Source organism: Pseudochaenichthys georgianus, unplaced genomic scaffold (genome assembly GCF_902827115.2).
Source record: "Pseudochaenichthys georgianus unplaced genomic scaffold, fPseGeo1.2 scaffold_661_arrow_ctg1, whole genome shotgun sequence".
In the NCBI taxonomy this organism is placed as follows: Eukaryota; Metazoa; Chordata; class Actinopteri; order Perciformes; family Channichthyidae; genus Pseudochaenichthys; species Pseudochaenichthys georgianus.
The window spans coordinates 1-17,500 of NW_027263215.1; the positions used below are offsets into that span (position 1 = coordinate 1).

Below are 17,500 nucleotides of genomic sequence, written 5' to 3' on the forward strand. Positions count from 1 at the left end.
CTGTGGACAGAGCACTGTGGACAGAGGGGACAGAGCACTGTGGACAGAGGGGACAGAGCACTGTGGACAGAGTGGACAGAGCACTGTGGACAGAGCACTGTGGACAGAGGGGACAGAGCACTGTGGACAGAGTGGACAGAGGGGACAGAGCACTGTGGACAGAGTGGACAGAGCACTGTGGACAGAGGGGACAGAGCACTGTGGACAGAGGGGACAGAGCACTGTGGCCAGAGCACTGTGGACAGAGGGGACAGAGCACTGTGGACAGAGTGGACAGAGCACTGTAGACAGAGGGGACAGAGCACTGTGGACAGAGTGGACAGAGCACTGTGGACAGAGTGGACAGAGGGGACAGAGCACTGTGGACAGAGTGGACAGAGGGGACAGAGCACATACTGACCCAGAAGATGAGGTTGAAGACAAACATCAGATATTTGACGCAGCACAAACAGCTCCGAGACACTGACATCCTGCAGAGACAGAAGAGACAGAGCAGAGTCACAGCAACATGTCCACAGCCTGCTGCTGTGCCCTCAGGTTACCAGGGTTACATCATGAGCAACATGCTGCCATGCTATATGTGAATACTATGCTGCAGGGCCATACCTGTATAAGGTGTTCAGATGTTTTCTTTTTCAAAATACCAAACAGATCATGCATTTTAGCCACGCCTCATTTCGCTCTATTTTGCTCTCCTCCAGCCCGTCTTTGCATGCGCTGCAGCTGACCACGCCCCCCTGCTGACCACGCCCCCTGCTGACCACGCCCCCTGCAAAGGAGGGGGCGTGGCACGGGCGTCATGTTACCATGCTGTTACCATGCCACGGCAACCTCTCATTCCCCTGATTGGTGGAGAGTTGGCCAGGTAGGCGGAGCTCCTCGTCACTGACGTCAGACTATTTTCACATCTGGATCAGTCTGTCTCAGATCCGTTTTCAGAGATGTGGTACGGAGGAAGAGAGAGGGTTGTGTTTCTGACGCACCGGGGACACGTGTTCATGTATACAAGACGTACAAAGGTGCATTTTGCATGATAGGTCCCCTTTAAGGAACAGATGATGGACGTGTGATATGATAGTTGTGTTGTGATTGGCATTGATCTGTTGACTGCTCCTCTAAATGACGAGGGGCTCCTCTGAGTCTCCTCAAACACCGTCTCACACCCAGTACCCTTAAAGACAGAACTGTATGAGTTACTGCCCAGCTTGTTGGGTAATTAAGGTCGATGTGACAAGTGGAGATTCTGACTTGTGTGCACCTTCTTCAGAAGTAGAAGTACTCAGATCTTGTACTTGAGTAGAAGTCCCAGAGTGTAGGAATACTCTGTCACAGTAAAAGTCCTGCATTCAAAATGTTCCTCAAGTGAAAGTAGAAAGTATTCTCATCAGAATATAGTGAAAGACAGTAAAAGTAGTCATTGCAGATTGGTCCATTTCAGAATAATATATATGATATGTTTTATAATGATTGATCATGAAAGTGTTCTCAAAGCTGGTGAAGGTTCAGCTAGTCTGAAGTACTTTGTAGACTGCAGGGTAGCTGGTGAAGGTGCAGCTAGTCTGAAGTACTTTGTAGACTGCAGGGTAGCTGGTGAAGGTGCAGCTAGTCTGAAGTACTTTGTAGACTGCAGGGTAGCTGGTGAAGGTGCAGCTAGTCTGAAGTACTTTGTAGACTGCAGGGTAGCTGGTGAAGGTGCAGCTAGTCTGAAGTACTTTGTAGACTGCAGGGTAGCTGGTGAAGGTGCAGCTAGTCTGAAGTACTTTGTAGACTGCAGGGTAGCTGGTGAAGGTGCAGCTAGTCTGAAGTACTTTGTAGACTGCAGGGTAGCTGGTGAAGGTGCAGCTAGTCTGAAGTACTTTGTAGACTGCAGGGTAGCTGGTGAAGGTGCAGCTAGTCTGAAGTACTTTGTAGACTGCAGGGTAGCTGGTGAAGGTGCAGCTAGTCTGAAGTACTTTGTAGACTGCAGGGTAGCTGGTGGATTTACTCCAGGTGGAACTAAAGTCTGATTCAACACTTGGTTAGATTCACATCCTTCATCTGAGAAGTACCTGAAGGTATTAATACATGCAGTGGAGCCAGTCCTTTATTAGTATATAAGTGCTTTGTTAATAGTTCTATCCTCGAAGTGGAGTCGAAGGCGATGAGTTCTCAGTCTGCGCCGGAAGGTGTGTGAGCTTTCTGCTGTATTCATTTGTGTTGACTGTTTACCCCAGGAAGTGTATTTTGTTTGCCCCTCTTTAGTTGCTGAGAGCCAAAGGTGTGGTGCTGCCCCCCCCTGCTGTGATGTGGTGTCCCTCCGTGTGAGTGAGTGTGTAGTGATTGGCTTTGATGGCCCTCTCTCCCCTCGTCACCTCCATCCTCCGTAAGCCTCCCTGACTTCAGAGTCCCCTTTATTTCCAGCGTGGATGTTGTTCTTAATGTGTTCTTAGAGGTATTTTAATACATGAAATAAAACATTTGATGAGTTGGAACCACGTCTCCTTGTTGGTACTTGGGATAATTATTTCCTTCCAAGGCGGCGTTGTCTGGCTTTTGGTTAAATAGGATTCCAAACAAACACTCTCACGTGACGCACATCTACCAAGGCCTCTGGATTGTTAGCCACGTCTGGAACAAATAATCCTCAGTGACTTTATTTAAAACACTGAATGTGCATGTGTGTCCATGTGACCATGTTCACAGTGAACATGTGATGAGTCTGTCACTAAGTGGCCCTCAGTACTGACCCCAAACAGGAAGTCAGACTGCCAACAGGAAGGAAGCTCCCTCCTCTCCTCAGCAGACCTAATAATACAGAGCAAGGCATTTCCCACGCCTGCAGCACTCTCTCAGTCTACAGGTCTGCGCTGCGGAGGACGTGCTCCCTGGTCCCTGGGCCTCAGGCGCTGTGTCCCGGGCTACACGGACTTTTTACTGATATATGTATTCTCACATGTGCAGCTGTCACCAACCTAAAGGATGTTGGCTGCTTCCAGTGGGAATCGGACCGTCAGAAACCCTTCATTGTGTACTCTGCATTAGCTTACTGCGTGCGTAGGTTTGGCAGCCCGATGTGAAATCTACACATATTTACGAACGTCAATCAAAATGACTTTACCTGAAGAAGAGCTGTGATCCTTTAAGATCCTGTCCGTGTCCCACTCCTCCTCAGCGCCTGCTTTGGTCTGTGACGCCTTCTCTTTCCTCTCTCCTCTGCATGTGTCTGGTTTCCTTCTTCTCTTCCTCTGGATTGTTCCTAACTGGCAGGTTGTGATCTCCAGCTTCTCCCGATGAAAAGTCTTCTACACAATTTTAAATCATTTAGAATGTATGTTTTGTTCTGTCTGAAGAAGTCTGTTTAGTCTGTGCCCTGTCTCTCCCTCTCCTCCACCTTAACTGTCTCCAGATGTGTGTCGCTGCCCGCCCCCCGGTTCCTCCCCTTCCTGTTTCTGCTCTCGGTGCCTCCTCCATCACACCGCCTCTAAACCCCAGCTTGTCTAACTTAGCCAATTCTTTCCCTCTATGTTCAGGAAATAGGACTCTCTGTCCCGCTTCCTCTGTCCTCTGTGAGCCTCTCCTCTGTACAGGCTCACTGACACAGCTGCACACACACTTCCTGTCCTCTGTGAGCCTCTCCTCTGTACAGGCTCACTGACACAGCTGCACACACACTTCCTGTCCTCTGTGAGCCTCCTCTGTACAGGCTCACTGACACAGCTGCACACACACTTCCTGTCCTCTGTGAGCCTCCTCTGTACAGGCTCACTGACACAGCTGCACACACACTTCCTGTCCTCTGTGAGCCTCCTCTGTACAGGCTCACTGACACAGCTGCACACACACTTCCTGTCCTCTGTGAGCCTCTCCTCTGTACAGGCTCACAGACACAGCTGCACACACACTTCCTCTGAACACATGTTGCAGATACTTCACAGTACTGGTGACCTTTTCTAAAGCAAAGGGTTGTATTTAGAGATGTACATTTGTCAAACTAGCCACTGCTGTATATTGTGAATGAATATCAACGTGCATACACTCGAGCATTTGTTTCTTTTTAGATGGTTGTAAAATAATGGATACATCTCAGACTGGCAGCCGTCTCATTGGTCAGTTGCAGCGTAAGTGTTTTCAAACGGTTATTAAGTGATATCACATGTTGTTATGTTGAATGTTACACTGTAATACTGTTGGTCTGACTGAGTGGTACACAGAGCTGTATCACTCCACCGACCAAAGCACACCACGAAGCTCGCTAAAAACAGTACGGCTCTAGTTCTAACACATTTACAGGAGCCTACGTCTCAGATTTGCAATAGATGCAAGTGTGGTGATGGCATGGAGGTGACGTGCACCGTACTGCGTCAGGCAGCCAGATTTGCGGTTGCCATCTTTCTACTCGCATGGTGCATTCAAGTGTACTCAGATGAACGACAGCCACACTTTTCAGCAAAATGATAAGCACTATATCTCTTTGCACGGAGGAGCCCAGCAGCCGGCATACTGTGGTGGTTACGCTTTGCACAACATGTAGTGAAATGACTTTGGCACAAGGTCGCTTATTCATCATCACTTTTTATTTCATTATGTCAAATACAGGATTTCATGTAAGAGCAACTGGAAACTAGAGAACGAAGTAGCTGTACAATATTTACACAATCAAAAGAACAAAATGGCTCTGCAGGAAGATCCTCTGGGAGGGCAAATCAAGAGAGGTACCCATCACCAACAAACAGATCAAATGACTAACATTGAACACTTACGTTATGCTTTTGGATCATTTCACTTCACACTTTCTTCAAGAAAGTCGTGCTTTATATTTTTTTCATTCATCGTCTCTTCAGGCATTAAATCCCTCCGTGTCTTCAGAAGAACAAACAGTAAGAACACAGCTGAGGTGAGTACAGTTCTTCCACCAAGGGCGTGGTCACTGAGCAGGGAGAACTATCACAGTCCTGACCCTCACTGTGTCTGTCCTGGAGGAGCTACGCGCTGCCACTTCAATCATAACAGCAACTAATCCCCTTTCTGGACGGTCACTTTGGAAATGTACTTAAATAATACAAATTATAGTTGTTAATACATACTTACAGACCGATGGTACACAAATGATCTTGTGGTCCCTTTTTTGACTTTGGAGAAAAGTCCATCATAGTCACTTAGCTCCCTACCACCCATTTCATATGTTTAAATAAATACTTTAAAACGGGCTCAATAATAAAAGATCACTTGTCCACACAAGAGACCCTCCCAGGAGCAACCCCACAGTGGCTGCTCTCGCTCCGCCAGCGTACGGAGGTGCGTGTGTGAGTCGGGTGCCGGGCGAGGTCCTCTTCCTCTCAGGCCTTCGCGCTGAGGCTCATCAGGTCCACGAAGGAGGAGAAGAGGCGGTCCAGCCAGCCCTGGTTAGCCATGCACTGCTGCACCACCTCCTCCTGCCCCGGGTCCTCAGCAGCCTGCTGCACGCTGTCCGTCTGCACAGCAACACACAGGAGGGCAATCAACAACTGTATTAATCCCGCAAGGGGCAATTGGTTATGAGCAGCAGCTTATGGCGTGAGGACAGGCAGGGATACATGTGGATCATTCCAATGCACACACACACACACACACACACACACACACACACACACACACACACACACACACACACACACACACACACACACACACACACACACACACACACACACACACACACACACACACACACACACACACACACACACACACACACACACACACACCAAGTCATATCACAGGAGAAAGGAAATACAGAAAAGCTGCCGTCGCAGGAAAGACGGCCGGCAAAAATCACCGACTGTGTGAACGTGAACATGAATAGAATATCACCTCCATCTTCAGAGCAATCTGACTATTATAACATTAGCGTTAAGAAAGCTTACTTACATATCTGCCACAACATAAGTACCCGGATCAGAGTACATTAAGTACAGTCCGCGGCATATCACTTCATAATGTATCACATATCTCCTGATCTGAGTCACTGAGCCGTATCTGGCCGTGCAGCACTCACAGCGTCACAGACTGGATGCAGAAGGATTATTTTAAGCAACACATTAAGTTGAGGAAACACAAACGTAATGAAAGTCAGATGGTGTGTTAGACGGGCAGTGATATCATGAACCTGTTAATGAACGCATTCAAACACGTGTTCTGTTCCAGCTGTGTTCACCTTGCAGCTGCAGCTCTGAGGCTTTGATCCTGATCAAGTGTTTAAGTCATGGATGTTTAAAGTTTAACTTCTTCATATGTCTAATATTATAGTTGACTTTTCATTCAGGAAGTATGACGCTGCGCTGTCAGTGCGCTTCTCCATGTTTGTGATTGGTCGAATGCTCCAGATACCACCCCTCTCATGTGAACGCGCACCTAACTAGAGAGGACACGGCTGGCTTGAGCGATCCACTTGATAACCCGTGTCGTAGGACCGCTTAGCGAGAGCGCGTATGTTTTGGATTAGGCCAACCGGCTAACTCCAACACATCCAGGTTAGGTTGAACCGGCTTCGCAGCACAGGCCTCTGCAGTCGGCCATGGCAAATCAAACATCTATTGTTAGCCTGCTTGTGGCACCGAAGCCAGTGAACATGCATCAAAGAAATACTTGTTGTGTCTGGAAACGGGTCAGTCTGTGTGACTCAATGACGACATTGATTCATGTGAGAATGGTTTATTTGTAATTCTTTGGAGGTTCTACGTGGATATAATTGCATCCTAGAAGGCTAAGCTGTATGACATGTAAAGTAAAGGCTCAACAATTGTTTACTTTTTATTTTATTAAAGTTAAACACACAACCATTGACCTGTCATATTTAGGCCCATGAAACAGAGTTGGCTGAAAGTCAACCTACTTGTAAAGATGTAATCAGATTACATTATTTTGTGTGACCAAATGCAAGGATGGCTAAGCAAGGCTGTGGCAGTGGGTGTGGTTAGAGCACCGGCTGCTGGAGTGATGGGAGTGGCTTGGCCGGAGACAGCTGATCAGAATCAGGTCATCAGTCACTCCATGTGGAAACCTGGTTCTGGTCTGTCTTGCAGTAGGCAGGGTCCGGGGAGGACGTCTCAGCCACTCACACACACCCTGTTCCTGGAGTGGAACTTATCATTTGTGTGAACAATAAACCTTTTATTTTCCATCCAACACTTCTCCTTCCAGACTGAAAACCCATCTCCTTCGACTCCACCTCGAGGATAGAACTACTAACAGAGCACTTATATACTAACAAAGGACTGGTTTACCTAAAGCCAGTTGAGTAGCACTTGAAATGTTTTGGCTCTTTGAAACCCGATGTACTTGATTCTGTTTTCTTCAAGGTTGTATCTTGTTGGTTGAACGCTTTGGATAAAAGCCTCAGCTAAATGCAATGTCAAAGATATTCACACACATTCAAACACATTCATACAGTATTTGTGTCGAGTCATGGTAAATACGCCGGCTGTAGCAGCTTCAAACACATTTGGCATGCGGCTCTGCTTACCTCCTTCTTGCAGTGCAGGAAGGTGTGATACTTGTAGTGGTGAAGGGAGTGATACAGACTGTAGATCCGACACGTTTCTATTGAGAGCTTCAGATCCTGAAAAGGGTTGTGAGAGAAAACAAGGTTGAAGAGTTTCCCCACCATTTGATAAAGCACAATGAACATAGCAGTTCAACTTAATAATACTTCACAATGGGTTCCAGCTGAAGTTAGATACTGTAGGATGTTCTTTGAGGAGATATGTTCTCCTCCTCTGTGGTGGTCTACATTCACGTTCCTCTTTTGTCTCTTTTCTGTCTTCACCACGTTACAATGGGAACTCTTCTCCTCTGCCTTTATGTTCATAAGCCCCCCCCCACAACCTTCACAGATCCTCAACCGCTTATCCTACTATCAAAGTGAGAGGACCTTTTACCATTTTGTTACATCTTGCAATCTTTTCCAAAACGTAAAGATGAATGTCCATGCCCAGTTCAGATCGATGGTAAACAGGGTGACTCCCACTGTCTCTGTTTGTGCTCAGCTCATGTCTTCCTGATGTTCCACATGTGAAAAGCTCAGCCGTGAGAAGCACTTCCCTGTGGGGGGGGCTTTGTTTCTGACCTGTTGCTTGTTGATGCTCCTCTTCACCCTGTTGAGGGTCTTGCGGTTGTAACCCTCCCCACCGAGGTGAACTTTGACCGCCCCAGATTCCAGCGGGTCTGCCATCATTTTGGGGAATATGTGGAGCAACTCCTGGAGAGAGGAGAGCAGAATGCAGCGTCACACATTCAGATGTGTGTAAGGTATCAAAGACACACACCCAGGTATAGGTTGTTTTTCATGATCAACAGACAGTCTGTGGTTTGAGGAAAGAGAAGAAGGAAACGGAGATGTTTACCTGGTGCTGAACACTCATGTTGACTCTTCTCAACAACCTCTTCTTCTGTTCGCTCAGCAGGCTGTCAATCTTCCTCATGGGTGGGAGGTACAACTCATCTGAGGAGTAAAAGTGCAACAACTATTTATATTGAAATCTTGAATTTTAAAACACACAATATGTCCACTAGAGGCCTCTCAATCAAGCCCTAAGGTAGTTGTCATACAGTCACATTCTAAAGGTGTTCATCAGAAAACACACTCCATAATAAAAACAACTGTTTCTAGTTTCACTGCAACATTTATCAATGATATGAAATATCTAGTTTATTTTAATGCGGAAATGTATTACATTATAGGCTTTCTGTAGTCACTGTCACAGAATATGATGGTTACAGTTAGAGGATGTTAAAGGTAGGTGGGGGTCTCAGTGCTGGTGTGCATAGCATTGTAAAAGAGTGTTCTTGCACCCTTTCCTCCAACTAGTGCAGCTCTTATCTTCAATAGTTCCTAAAGTAGAACAGGAGCCCGAGCCTTCTGCTATCAGGCTCCTCTCCTGAGGAACCAGCTGTGTCTTAAGCCCACATTCAACATTCGGCTTAAGACTTTCATTTTTGGTAAAGATGATAGTTGGAGCTGGCTCAGCTGGCCCTGGACCAGCCCTTAGCGATGCTGCTGCTGCTGCTGCTGCTGCTTAGACTGTCGGGGGCCTTTAACCAACATCCTGTCCCCGCTACCTCTCTACCTCTAACTCATGTCCCCATTATGTCTCCCATTAATGTATTTCTGTCTCAGGAGTATTTATGTCTCTCTTGCAGATTGCCACGTCCAATGGTTGCATCTGGATCATGAGTTGTGGTTGTGCCTGCTTGACGCCAACATTGTAATTCTTGCGGCCCCTGGAGTCTGTTTGACACATTTCTGAAACTATCTTTTTCATTTATATTCACATGATCATTTTTCTCATAATTGCTTTAATTGTATTATGTTATTTATTCTGTAAACAGAACATTGTCTGTCTGTCCTACGAACAATTCAAAGATCATTGGACTGTCCTACGAACAATTCAAAGATCATTGGACTGTCCTACGAACAATTCAAAGATCATTGGACTGTCCTACGAACAATTCAAAGATCATTGGACTGTCCTACGAACAATTCAAAGATCATTGGACTGTCCTACGAACAATTCAAAGATCATTGGACTGTCCTACGAACAATTCAAAGATCATTGGACTGTCCTACGAACAATTCAAAGATCATTGGACTGTCCTACGAACAATTCAAAGATCATTGGACTGACCTACGAACAATTCAAAGATCATTGGACTGTACCTACGAACAATTCAAAGATCATTGGACTGTCCTACGAACAATTCAAAGATCATTGGACTGACCTACGAACAATTCAAAGATCATTGGACTGTCCTACGAACAATTCAAAGATCATTGGACTGACCTACGAACAATTCAAAGATCATTGGACTGACCTACGAACAATTCAAAGATCATTGGACTGTACCTACGAACAATTCAAAGATCATTGGACTGACCTACGAACAATTCAAAGATCATTGGACTGTCCTACGAACAATTCAAAGATCATTGGACTGACCTACGAACAATTCAAAGATCATTGGACTGACCTACGAACAATTCAAAGATCATTGGACTGTCCTACGAACAATTCAAAGATCATTGGACTGACCTACGAACAATTCAAAGATCATTGGACTGTCCTACGAACAATTCAAAGATCATTGGACTGACCTACGAACAATTCAAAGATCATTGGACTGACCTACGAACAATTCAAAGATCATTGGACTGTCCTACGAACAATTCAAAGATCATTGGACTGTCCTACGAACAATTCAAAGATCATTGGACTGACCTACGAACAATTCAAAGATCATTGGACTGTCCTACGAACAATTCAAAGATCATTGGACTGACCTACGAACAATTCAAAGATCATTGGACTGTCCTACGAACAATTCAAAGATCATTGGACTGACCTACGAACAATTCAAAGATCATTGGACTGTCCTACGAACAATTCAAAGATCATTGGACTGACCTACGAACAATTCAAAGATCATTGGACTGTACCTACGAACAATTCAAAGATCATTGGACTGTCCTACGAACAATTCAAAGATCATTGGACTGACCTACGAACAATTCAAAGATCATTGGACTGTCCTACGAACAATTCAAAGATCATTGGACTGACCTACGAACAATTCAAAGATCATTGGACTGTCCTACGAACAATTCAAAGATCATTGGACTGACCTACGAACAATTCAAAGATCATTGGACTTAAAAAGTAAGTGTATTTACTATTTGTCAATGTGACTTCCTTAAATGTGTCAGATCTGTGTCAGCAGTGACCTTCTGTCGGCTCTGTCTCCACATACTGGGATGATTCAATTAAGATGAAAACATGTTTTCTATTGCGGGACAAAAGTGATGCCACACAAATATAAAACATTACAGTTCTTGTGAGGGGAGTAAGCCTCATCCATATCTCCCACGTGTTCCACCTCATGATGTCCTCTCACTGGGGGTGATGCTGCACGTTCTCATAAATGCATCACCTGAGTTACGAAAGCACAGGTATGGTCTCTGAAAAGCAGTTAGGTGATATGGCGTTACCCTGACAACAGTCTATGTCTTTTCTCAGTGTGTTCACACATCTCCTGAAGCCTTCCTTGTGTTCCTGCTGGTCCTACTGCCTGCTCACCATCAGTGTCCTCCAGGGCCTGACTCATGTCTGGGTCCAGAGCCGTGCTGACCAGCATCTCCACGTAGCTCCTGAAGACCTCCCTCATGGCTCTGCTGTTAACCCCCCCCCGCACAGCTCCTGAAACACAGAGCAGCTGCACTGAAGGCCTGAGCACAGCAGAATCTGACCTGGGGTCATTTCTTACACTAACAAGGCGCACATATAACTCACATAAGCACAGAGCAAGAACAGACCTGGGGCCTCATTGATAACGCCGTGCGTAGGGTTCACGTGGGAAGGTTGCTTACGTAGTAGAAATCCAAAAAATAGGAACAGAAACGACATTTTCCGATTCACCAAACATTGCGTACCGGCGAGGAAAGTGCGTACGGCACTTCCTACGCCGGTTTCCCTTTATAAATCACAATCTACTCGAAATGCGGTGCAGCTTTTGCGGGCTTCACGTAACGCCCAGATGTGCCTATAAACAGTCAAAGAAACGCCCATTCATTCATCCATTCATCCATCCATTCATTCATTCATTCATCCATCCATTCATTCATGCATTCATTCATCCATTCATTCATCCATCCATTCATTCATTCATTCATCCATCCATCCATTCATCCATTCATTCATGCATTCATTCATCCATTCATTCATCCATCCATTCATTCATTCATTCATCCATCCATCCATTCATCCATTCATTCATTCATCCATTCATCCATTCATTCATCCATTCATTCATCCATCCATTCATTCATCCATTCATCCATTCATTCATTCATCCATCCATTCATGCATTCATCCATTCATCCATCCATCCATTCATCCATTCATTCATTCATTCATCCATCCATTCATTCATTCATTCATGCATTCATTCATGCATTCATTCATCCATCCATTCATTCATCCATTCATTCATTCATCCATTCATTCATGCATTCATTCATCCATTCATTCATCCATTCATTCATTCATCCATCCATTCATCCATTCATCCATTCATTCATTCATTCATCCTGACTGACTGCATGAAGGAGAGCAAGAAATGACGACAGAACAGCTAAAAAAGATCTCACACCGTGTCAGGTGTTGGTTATTTTGGGGAGGTGGAGATAAATCACATTGTTTGGTGGATGCCGTTTGAACAGAGCAGCAGCAGGAGGTCGGATCGGCACCAACATAAATAAATAAGTGGTCCGAAAAAGGTTCATGACAAAAACAATACACATAGCCTTCCTCAGGCAGTGTGGTTGCACCGGGGACAGGAGACCCCCCTTGATGAGAGACTGTAAGAAGTGATCGGGGAATCCCTCCGGAGTGGAGTCATGACGACTGGATCTGAATTACGTTTTTGTATTTGGTGGTTTGTGTCCCAGCTGTCGATCAGCTGTGCGCAGCGTCTCCACTGCAGCCTGTGCGTCTCAAACCCCCCCCCCCCCCCCCTCCCCCAGCAACCAGTTAGAGGAAATACAACCAATGTGTTGCGTTATATTCGCTGTACAATCGACCACACGTGGTGTTCTTAGTTTCCATGCCTCCTGTGTTTTACGAGCGACTTATCACGTCTTGGCAAACGGCATAAAACACGATTAGACGTGATAGTATATAAAACCATGCTCGTATCTACAACCTATAGAAATGCAACACGGCGTCAGTTTAGACGTAATTCTGTCCTCCTGCTCACCGCATCATTTATGAGAAAACATTTCATAACATTAACACAACATATTCGAGGTGGTTTTAAATAACATATCCGTATTTATTTATTTCTCCAGGTTATGTGTGTGTGCACTGAGGAGTCTCAAACAGGCGTTTGTTAAATCATTTTAAGATTGGCTTTAATCAATTTGTGAAAATGAATTCTTCATATATGATAAATGAGAGGTAACATTTTATTTATGGTATTATTTCCACACATTTCTCTCCATTCTTCCTTCTGCCAACGGTGTCGCAGTTTCTCTCCCGTGTTTGTGCTTAGTGCGTACGCATGGGTTAGAGTTTGCGTGGAGGACCGCACGTTTTCCCGTCAAGTTAGTATTTTATAAATCGCAAACATTGCGTAGAAACTGGCGTACGCCATTTTTTTAGCGTATATCCCTTTATAAATGAGGCCCCTGAAGACAGTGACATGTGATCAGTTGTGTAAAGTAACTAATTACATTTACTCAAGTACTGCACTTACGTACAATTTTAGGGAATTTACTTCAGTATTTAAATGTTTTGCTACTCCTCTTCAGTTCAGAGGTACATGGTGTACTTTTACTCCACTACATGTATTTAATACCTTTAGTTACTTCACAGATCTGGATGAATGATGTGAAATATAATCAAGTGTTAAATTAGACTTTAGTTCCACCTGGAGTAAATCCACCAGCTACCCTGCAGTCTACAAAGTACTTCAGACTAGCCACACACACACACACACACACACACACACACACACACACACACACACACACACACACACACACACACACACACACACACACACACACACACACACACACACACACACACACACACACACACACACACACACACACACACACACACACACACACACACACACACACACACACACACACACAAGCTGACCTTCATCATCACTGGGGGGGGAGGAGTTAGACTCTGAGGAGGAGGACGGCACCTCCTTCAGCCACTTCTTCTTCCTCTTCGTGGGGGGGTGCTCTGAGCTTTTGTCTCTGGAGCCTCGCTCCATCTTCTTCTCCTCCAGCCTCCCAAGCTCCACCGCACCCCTCCTCTCTCGCTCCTCTCTCTCCTTTCTCTCTTTGTCCTGCTCCCTTTGGTCCTCCCTCTCTCTCTGCTCTCTCTCCTTCTCTCTCTGCCTCTCTCTACCCTCCTTCTCTTTCAGCTCTCTCTCCAGTTTCTCCCTCTCCCTCCATTCCATCTCCTTCTCTCTTTCTATCCTCTCTCTTTCCCTCTTCTCCCTCTCTTTATCAGTGTTCTCCTTTTCTTTTTGCTCCCGCTCCTGTCTCTCCCTCTGCTCTCTATTCCTTCTCTCCCTTTCTTTTCTCTCCGTCTCATATTGTCTTCTCTCCTTTTCTTTACGCTCTCTCTCCTTCTGTTCTCTGTCCTCTTTTTCCCTCTCCATGTTCTCCCTCTCGTGTTCTTCTCTCTCCTCCTTCTCCCTCCTCTCCTTCAGCTCTCTCTCTCTCTGCCTCTCTTTGTCGTCCCTCTCTCTTTGAGTCGGGGGGACATTGTGAGTGCTGGGCAGCTGTTTGGGCAGGGACTGGTGCCTGTCAATCATCAGAGTAAACACACAGTGAGGGGAGCTGTCTACATGTTAGACACATGTCCAGTGTTGGAGCAAAGTAACACGTTAGAGTAATCACATTACATGTGTCTGTAACGCAGTAATGTAATGGATAACAGCAACAACTACATTACATGTACATAGCCTGAAATGATCACGTTACTTTAATCTGCATAACGGGAATCAAACGTCCATTTTAGCTTGGCCACACTCGTCTGAACTGTTTTAAAGTGGACCTATCATGCTATATTTGAATAATATATTGTAGGGCCATACCTATATAAAACATGTCCGTGAAGTTTGTTCTTCAAAATACCAAACAGATCATGCATTTTAGCCACGCCTCATTTCGCTCTATTTGCTCTTTTCCAGCCCTGTTTTTGCAGGGGCTGAATCTGAGAAGTCTTCTTCACTTCTTTTGTGGCAGACTACAGCGCCACCTACAGGCCTGGCATATCTACTACAGTGTCTCCAGCGCTTTCGAAAGGCAATGGCCGTGGCTGTCTCCTCCTGATAGGTGGAGAGTTGCCCATATAGGCGGAGCTCCTCGTTCCTGACGTCAGAGATATTTCAAATCTGTATCAGATCTGTTTTTAGAGATGTGGGTACGGAGGAAAAGAGAGGGTTGTGTTTCTGACACTTGGTGAGTTCCCTGACACACCGGGGACACATGTTCATGTATACAAGACGTACACAAGTGCATTTTGCATGATAGGTCCCCTTTAAGATATGTTGGTGTATGAAGGGAAGTAACTTTAGCGAGCAAGTTCATGAATGAGGAGACAGAGCAAAAATGGCAGAATGGCATAAGACGTCTTTTGAGGGTTGGAGATATGCACACTATTTCAAATTTGTGCTGACTTTGACCGATTTGAGAGACTCCGCCTCATGAGGTTTAATCACTTCTGTGATAAGCATGTCCAGTAAGATTGATACATCTAGCATAGCATTTAACAGAACAAAGCATAGGCTCTGTTCTGTTAAATGTACCAAGTAGATGGTTGTAAGGATAACTTATTTTAAGTTATGTATGACAAAGAATTTCTGTGAAGTGAAGTTAAGGCTGTTGAAACACAAAGCAGTAACAGAGGTAGTCATACATGAGGTTTCACTTTATATTGTTATTTGTCATATAGTGCATCTCAGGTGATGTTACAGAGTAGTCCAAATGTAATGTAACTAGTTACATTACTTTCAGCAGTGAGTCATTTAGTAAAGGCATTCTTTTCTTTTAAGTAACTATTAATGCATTACTTCTTTTGAGAAACTACCCCAGCAATACACACGTCTCATTCCTCACATCTGTATCTGCAGCTCCAGCTGTGTCAGCTCATCTCTATGTCCTTGCCTCTGAATGAAAGTAACAAACTCAAGTGTCCTCACCTCAGCGTGTGAGCGGCTCTGTGCCAGGGCTTCCGAGAACACACTCTCACATAATCTTTTTTGTTGACGTTCTCCAAGAACTTCACATACAGACGCTGGTAGCGCATTTTGGCATCACCAAAGTATCCCAGATACTGAAGGAGGAGAGATCAAGAGTAAGGAAACAGTACTGTTCTATATGAAACACTGATTCAAATTAAATGGAGCTTAATTGGCATGACCATATCAAAAACATATGTCAAAGCATGTTGTACAATGTGTTACAACAACGAAATACAAATAATAAGAACACTAAACATACATTTTAACAATACATGTGGTACATCAGCAACATGAAAAACAATCTAATTACTTTAAACGGGATGAACATTAGGACCAACCCAACTGGATTCTACGAGCCACACTGTAAAGAAGATGAACAGTCTGCATTCTGGGTACTGTGATCTTCAGATGGCTCATCACACAGCAGTGGAGAAGCACCTCGGCACAAATGGCTCTTCAAACAGGGGCCATTTTAATAGTTTTTTTTAATAATGGAGTAATGGATTTTTGGATGTGGTTCTGTCAGTATTTCTGTATTAAACCGGTACTAGTAACTAGTCTGCAGCCGCCTGCATGTACCGGTGACATGTGTCAGAGAAGATATGTAAACAGAATACAGAGACGTGTTTGTGTGGTGTGTACCGTGTCCCTCTGAGTGTACCATGTCCTGTGGTGTGTACCGTGTCCTGTGGTGTGTACCGTGTCCTGTGGTGTGTACTGTGTCCTGTGGTGTGTACCATGTCCTGTGGTGTGTACCGTGTCCCTCTGAGTGTACCATGTCCTGTGGGGTATACCGTGTCCTGTGGTGTACTGTGTCCTGTGGTGTGTACCGTGTCCCTCTGAGTGTACTGTGTCCTGTGGGGTATACCGTGTCCTGTGGTGTACTGTGTCCTGTGGTGTGTACCGTGTCCTGTGGTGTGTACCGTGTCCTGTGGTGTTTACCGTGTCCTGTGGTGTGTCCCGTGTCCCTCTGAGTGTACCATGTCCTGTGGTGTGTACCGTGTCCCTCTGAGTGTACCATGTCCTGTGGTGTGTACCGTGTCCTGTGGTGTGTACCGTGTCCTGTGGTGTGTACCGTGTCCTGTGGTGTGTACCGTGTTTGTGTGGTGTGTACCATGTCCTGTGTTGTGTTCCTGTGGTGTGTACCGTGTCCTGTGGTATGTACCGTGTCCTGTGGTGTGTACCGTGTCCTGTGGTGTGTACCGTGTCCTGTGGTGTACCGTGTCCTGTGGTGTACCGTGTCCTGTGGTGTACCGTGTCCTGTGGTGTACCGTGTCCTGTGGTGTGTACCGTGTCCTGTGGTATGTACCGTGTCCTGTGGTGTACCGTGTCCTGTGGTGTGTACCGTGTCCTGTGGTGTGTTCCTGTGGTGTGTACCGTGTCCTGTGGTATGTACCGTGTCCTGTGGTGTGTACCGTGTCCTGTGGTGTACCGTGTCCTGTGGTGTACCGTGTCCTGTGGTGTGTACCGTGTCCTGTGGTGTGTACCGTGTCCTGTGGTGTACCGTGTCCTGTGGTGTGTACCGTGTCCTGTGGTGTGTACCGTGTCCTGTGGTGTGTACCGTGTTTGTGTGGTGTGTACCATGTCCTGTGTTGTGTTCCTGTGGTGTGTACCGTGTCCTGTGGTATGTACCGTGTCCTGTGGTGTGTACCGTGTCCTGTGGTGTGTACCGTGTCCTGTGGTGTACCGTGTCCTGTGGTGTACCGTGTCCTGTGGTGTA

The 17,500-nt window shown here is 45.6% G+C and overlaps 1 protein-coding gene across 1 annotated transcript in view; it reads right to left on the bottom strand.

The window, feature by feature from the left end:
• Positions 1-4,570: 4,570 nt before the first annotated feature.
• Positions 4,571-17,500, bottom strand: part of LOC117443697 (proline-rich protein 12-like) — a 57,690-nt gene continuing 44,760 nt past the window's right edge. The window contains exons 10-16 of the mRNA XM_034079602.1: positions 15,739-15,872; positions 13,677-14,338; positions 11,088-11,207; positions 8,361-8,458; positions 8,084-8,215; positions 7,481-7,576; positions 4,571-5,450 (exon numbers count right to left, since the gene is read on the bottom strand). Of these exons, the coding sequence (XP_033935493.1) occupies positions 5,316-5,450; positions 7,481-7,576; positions 8,084-8,215; positions 8,361-8,458; positions 11,088-11,207; positions 13,677-14,338; positions 15,739-15,872 (1,377 nt within the window). The 3' untranslated portion in view covers positions 4,571-5,315. The remainder of the gene's footprint in view (positions 5,451-7,480; positions 7,577-8,083; positions 8,216-8,360; positions 8,459-11,087; positions 11,208-13,676; positions 14,339-15,738; positions 15,873-17,500) is intronic.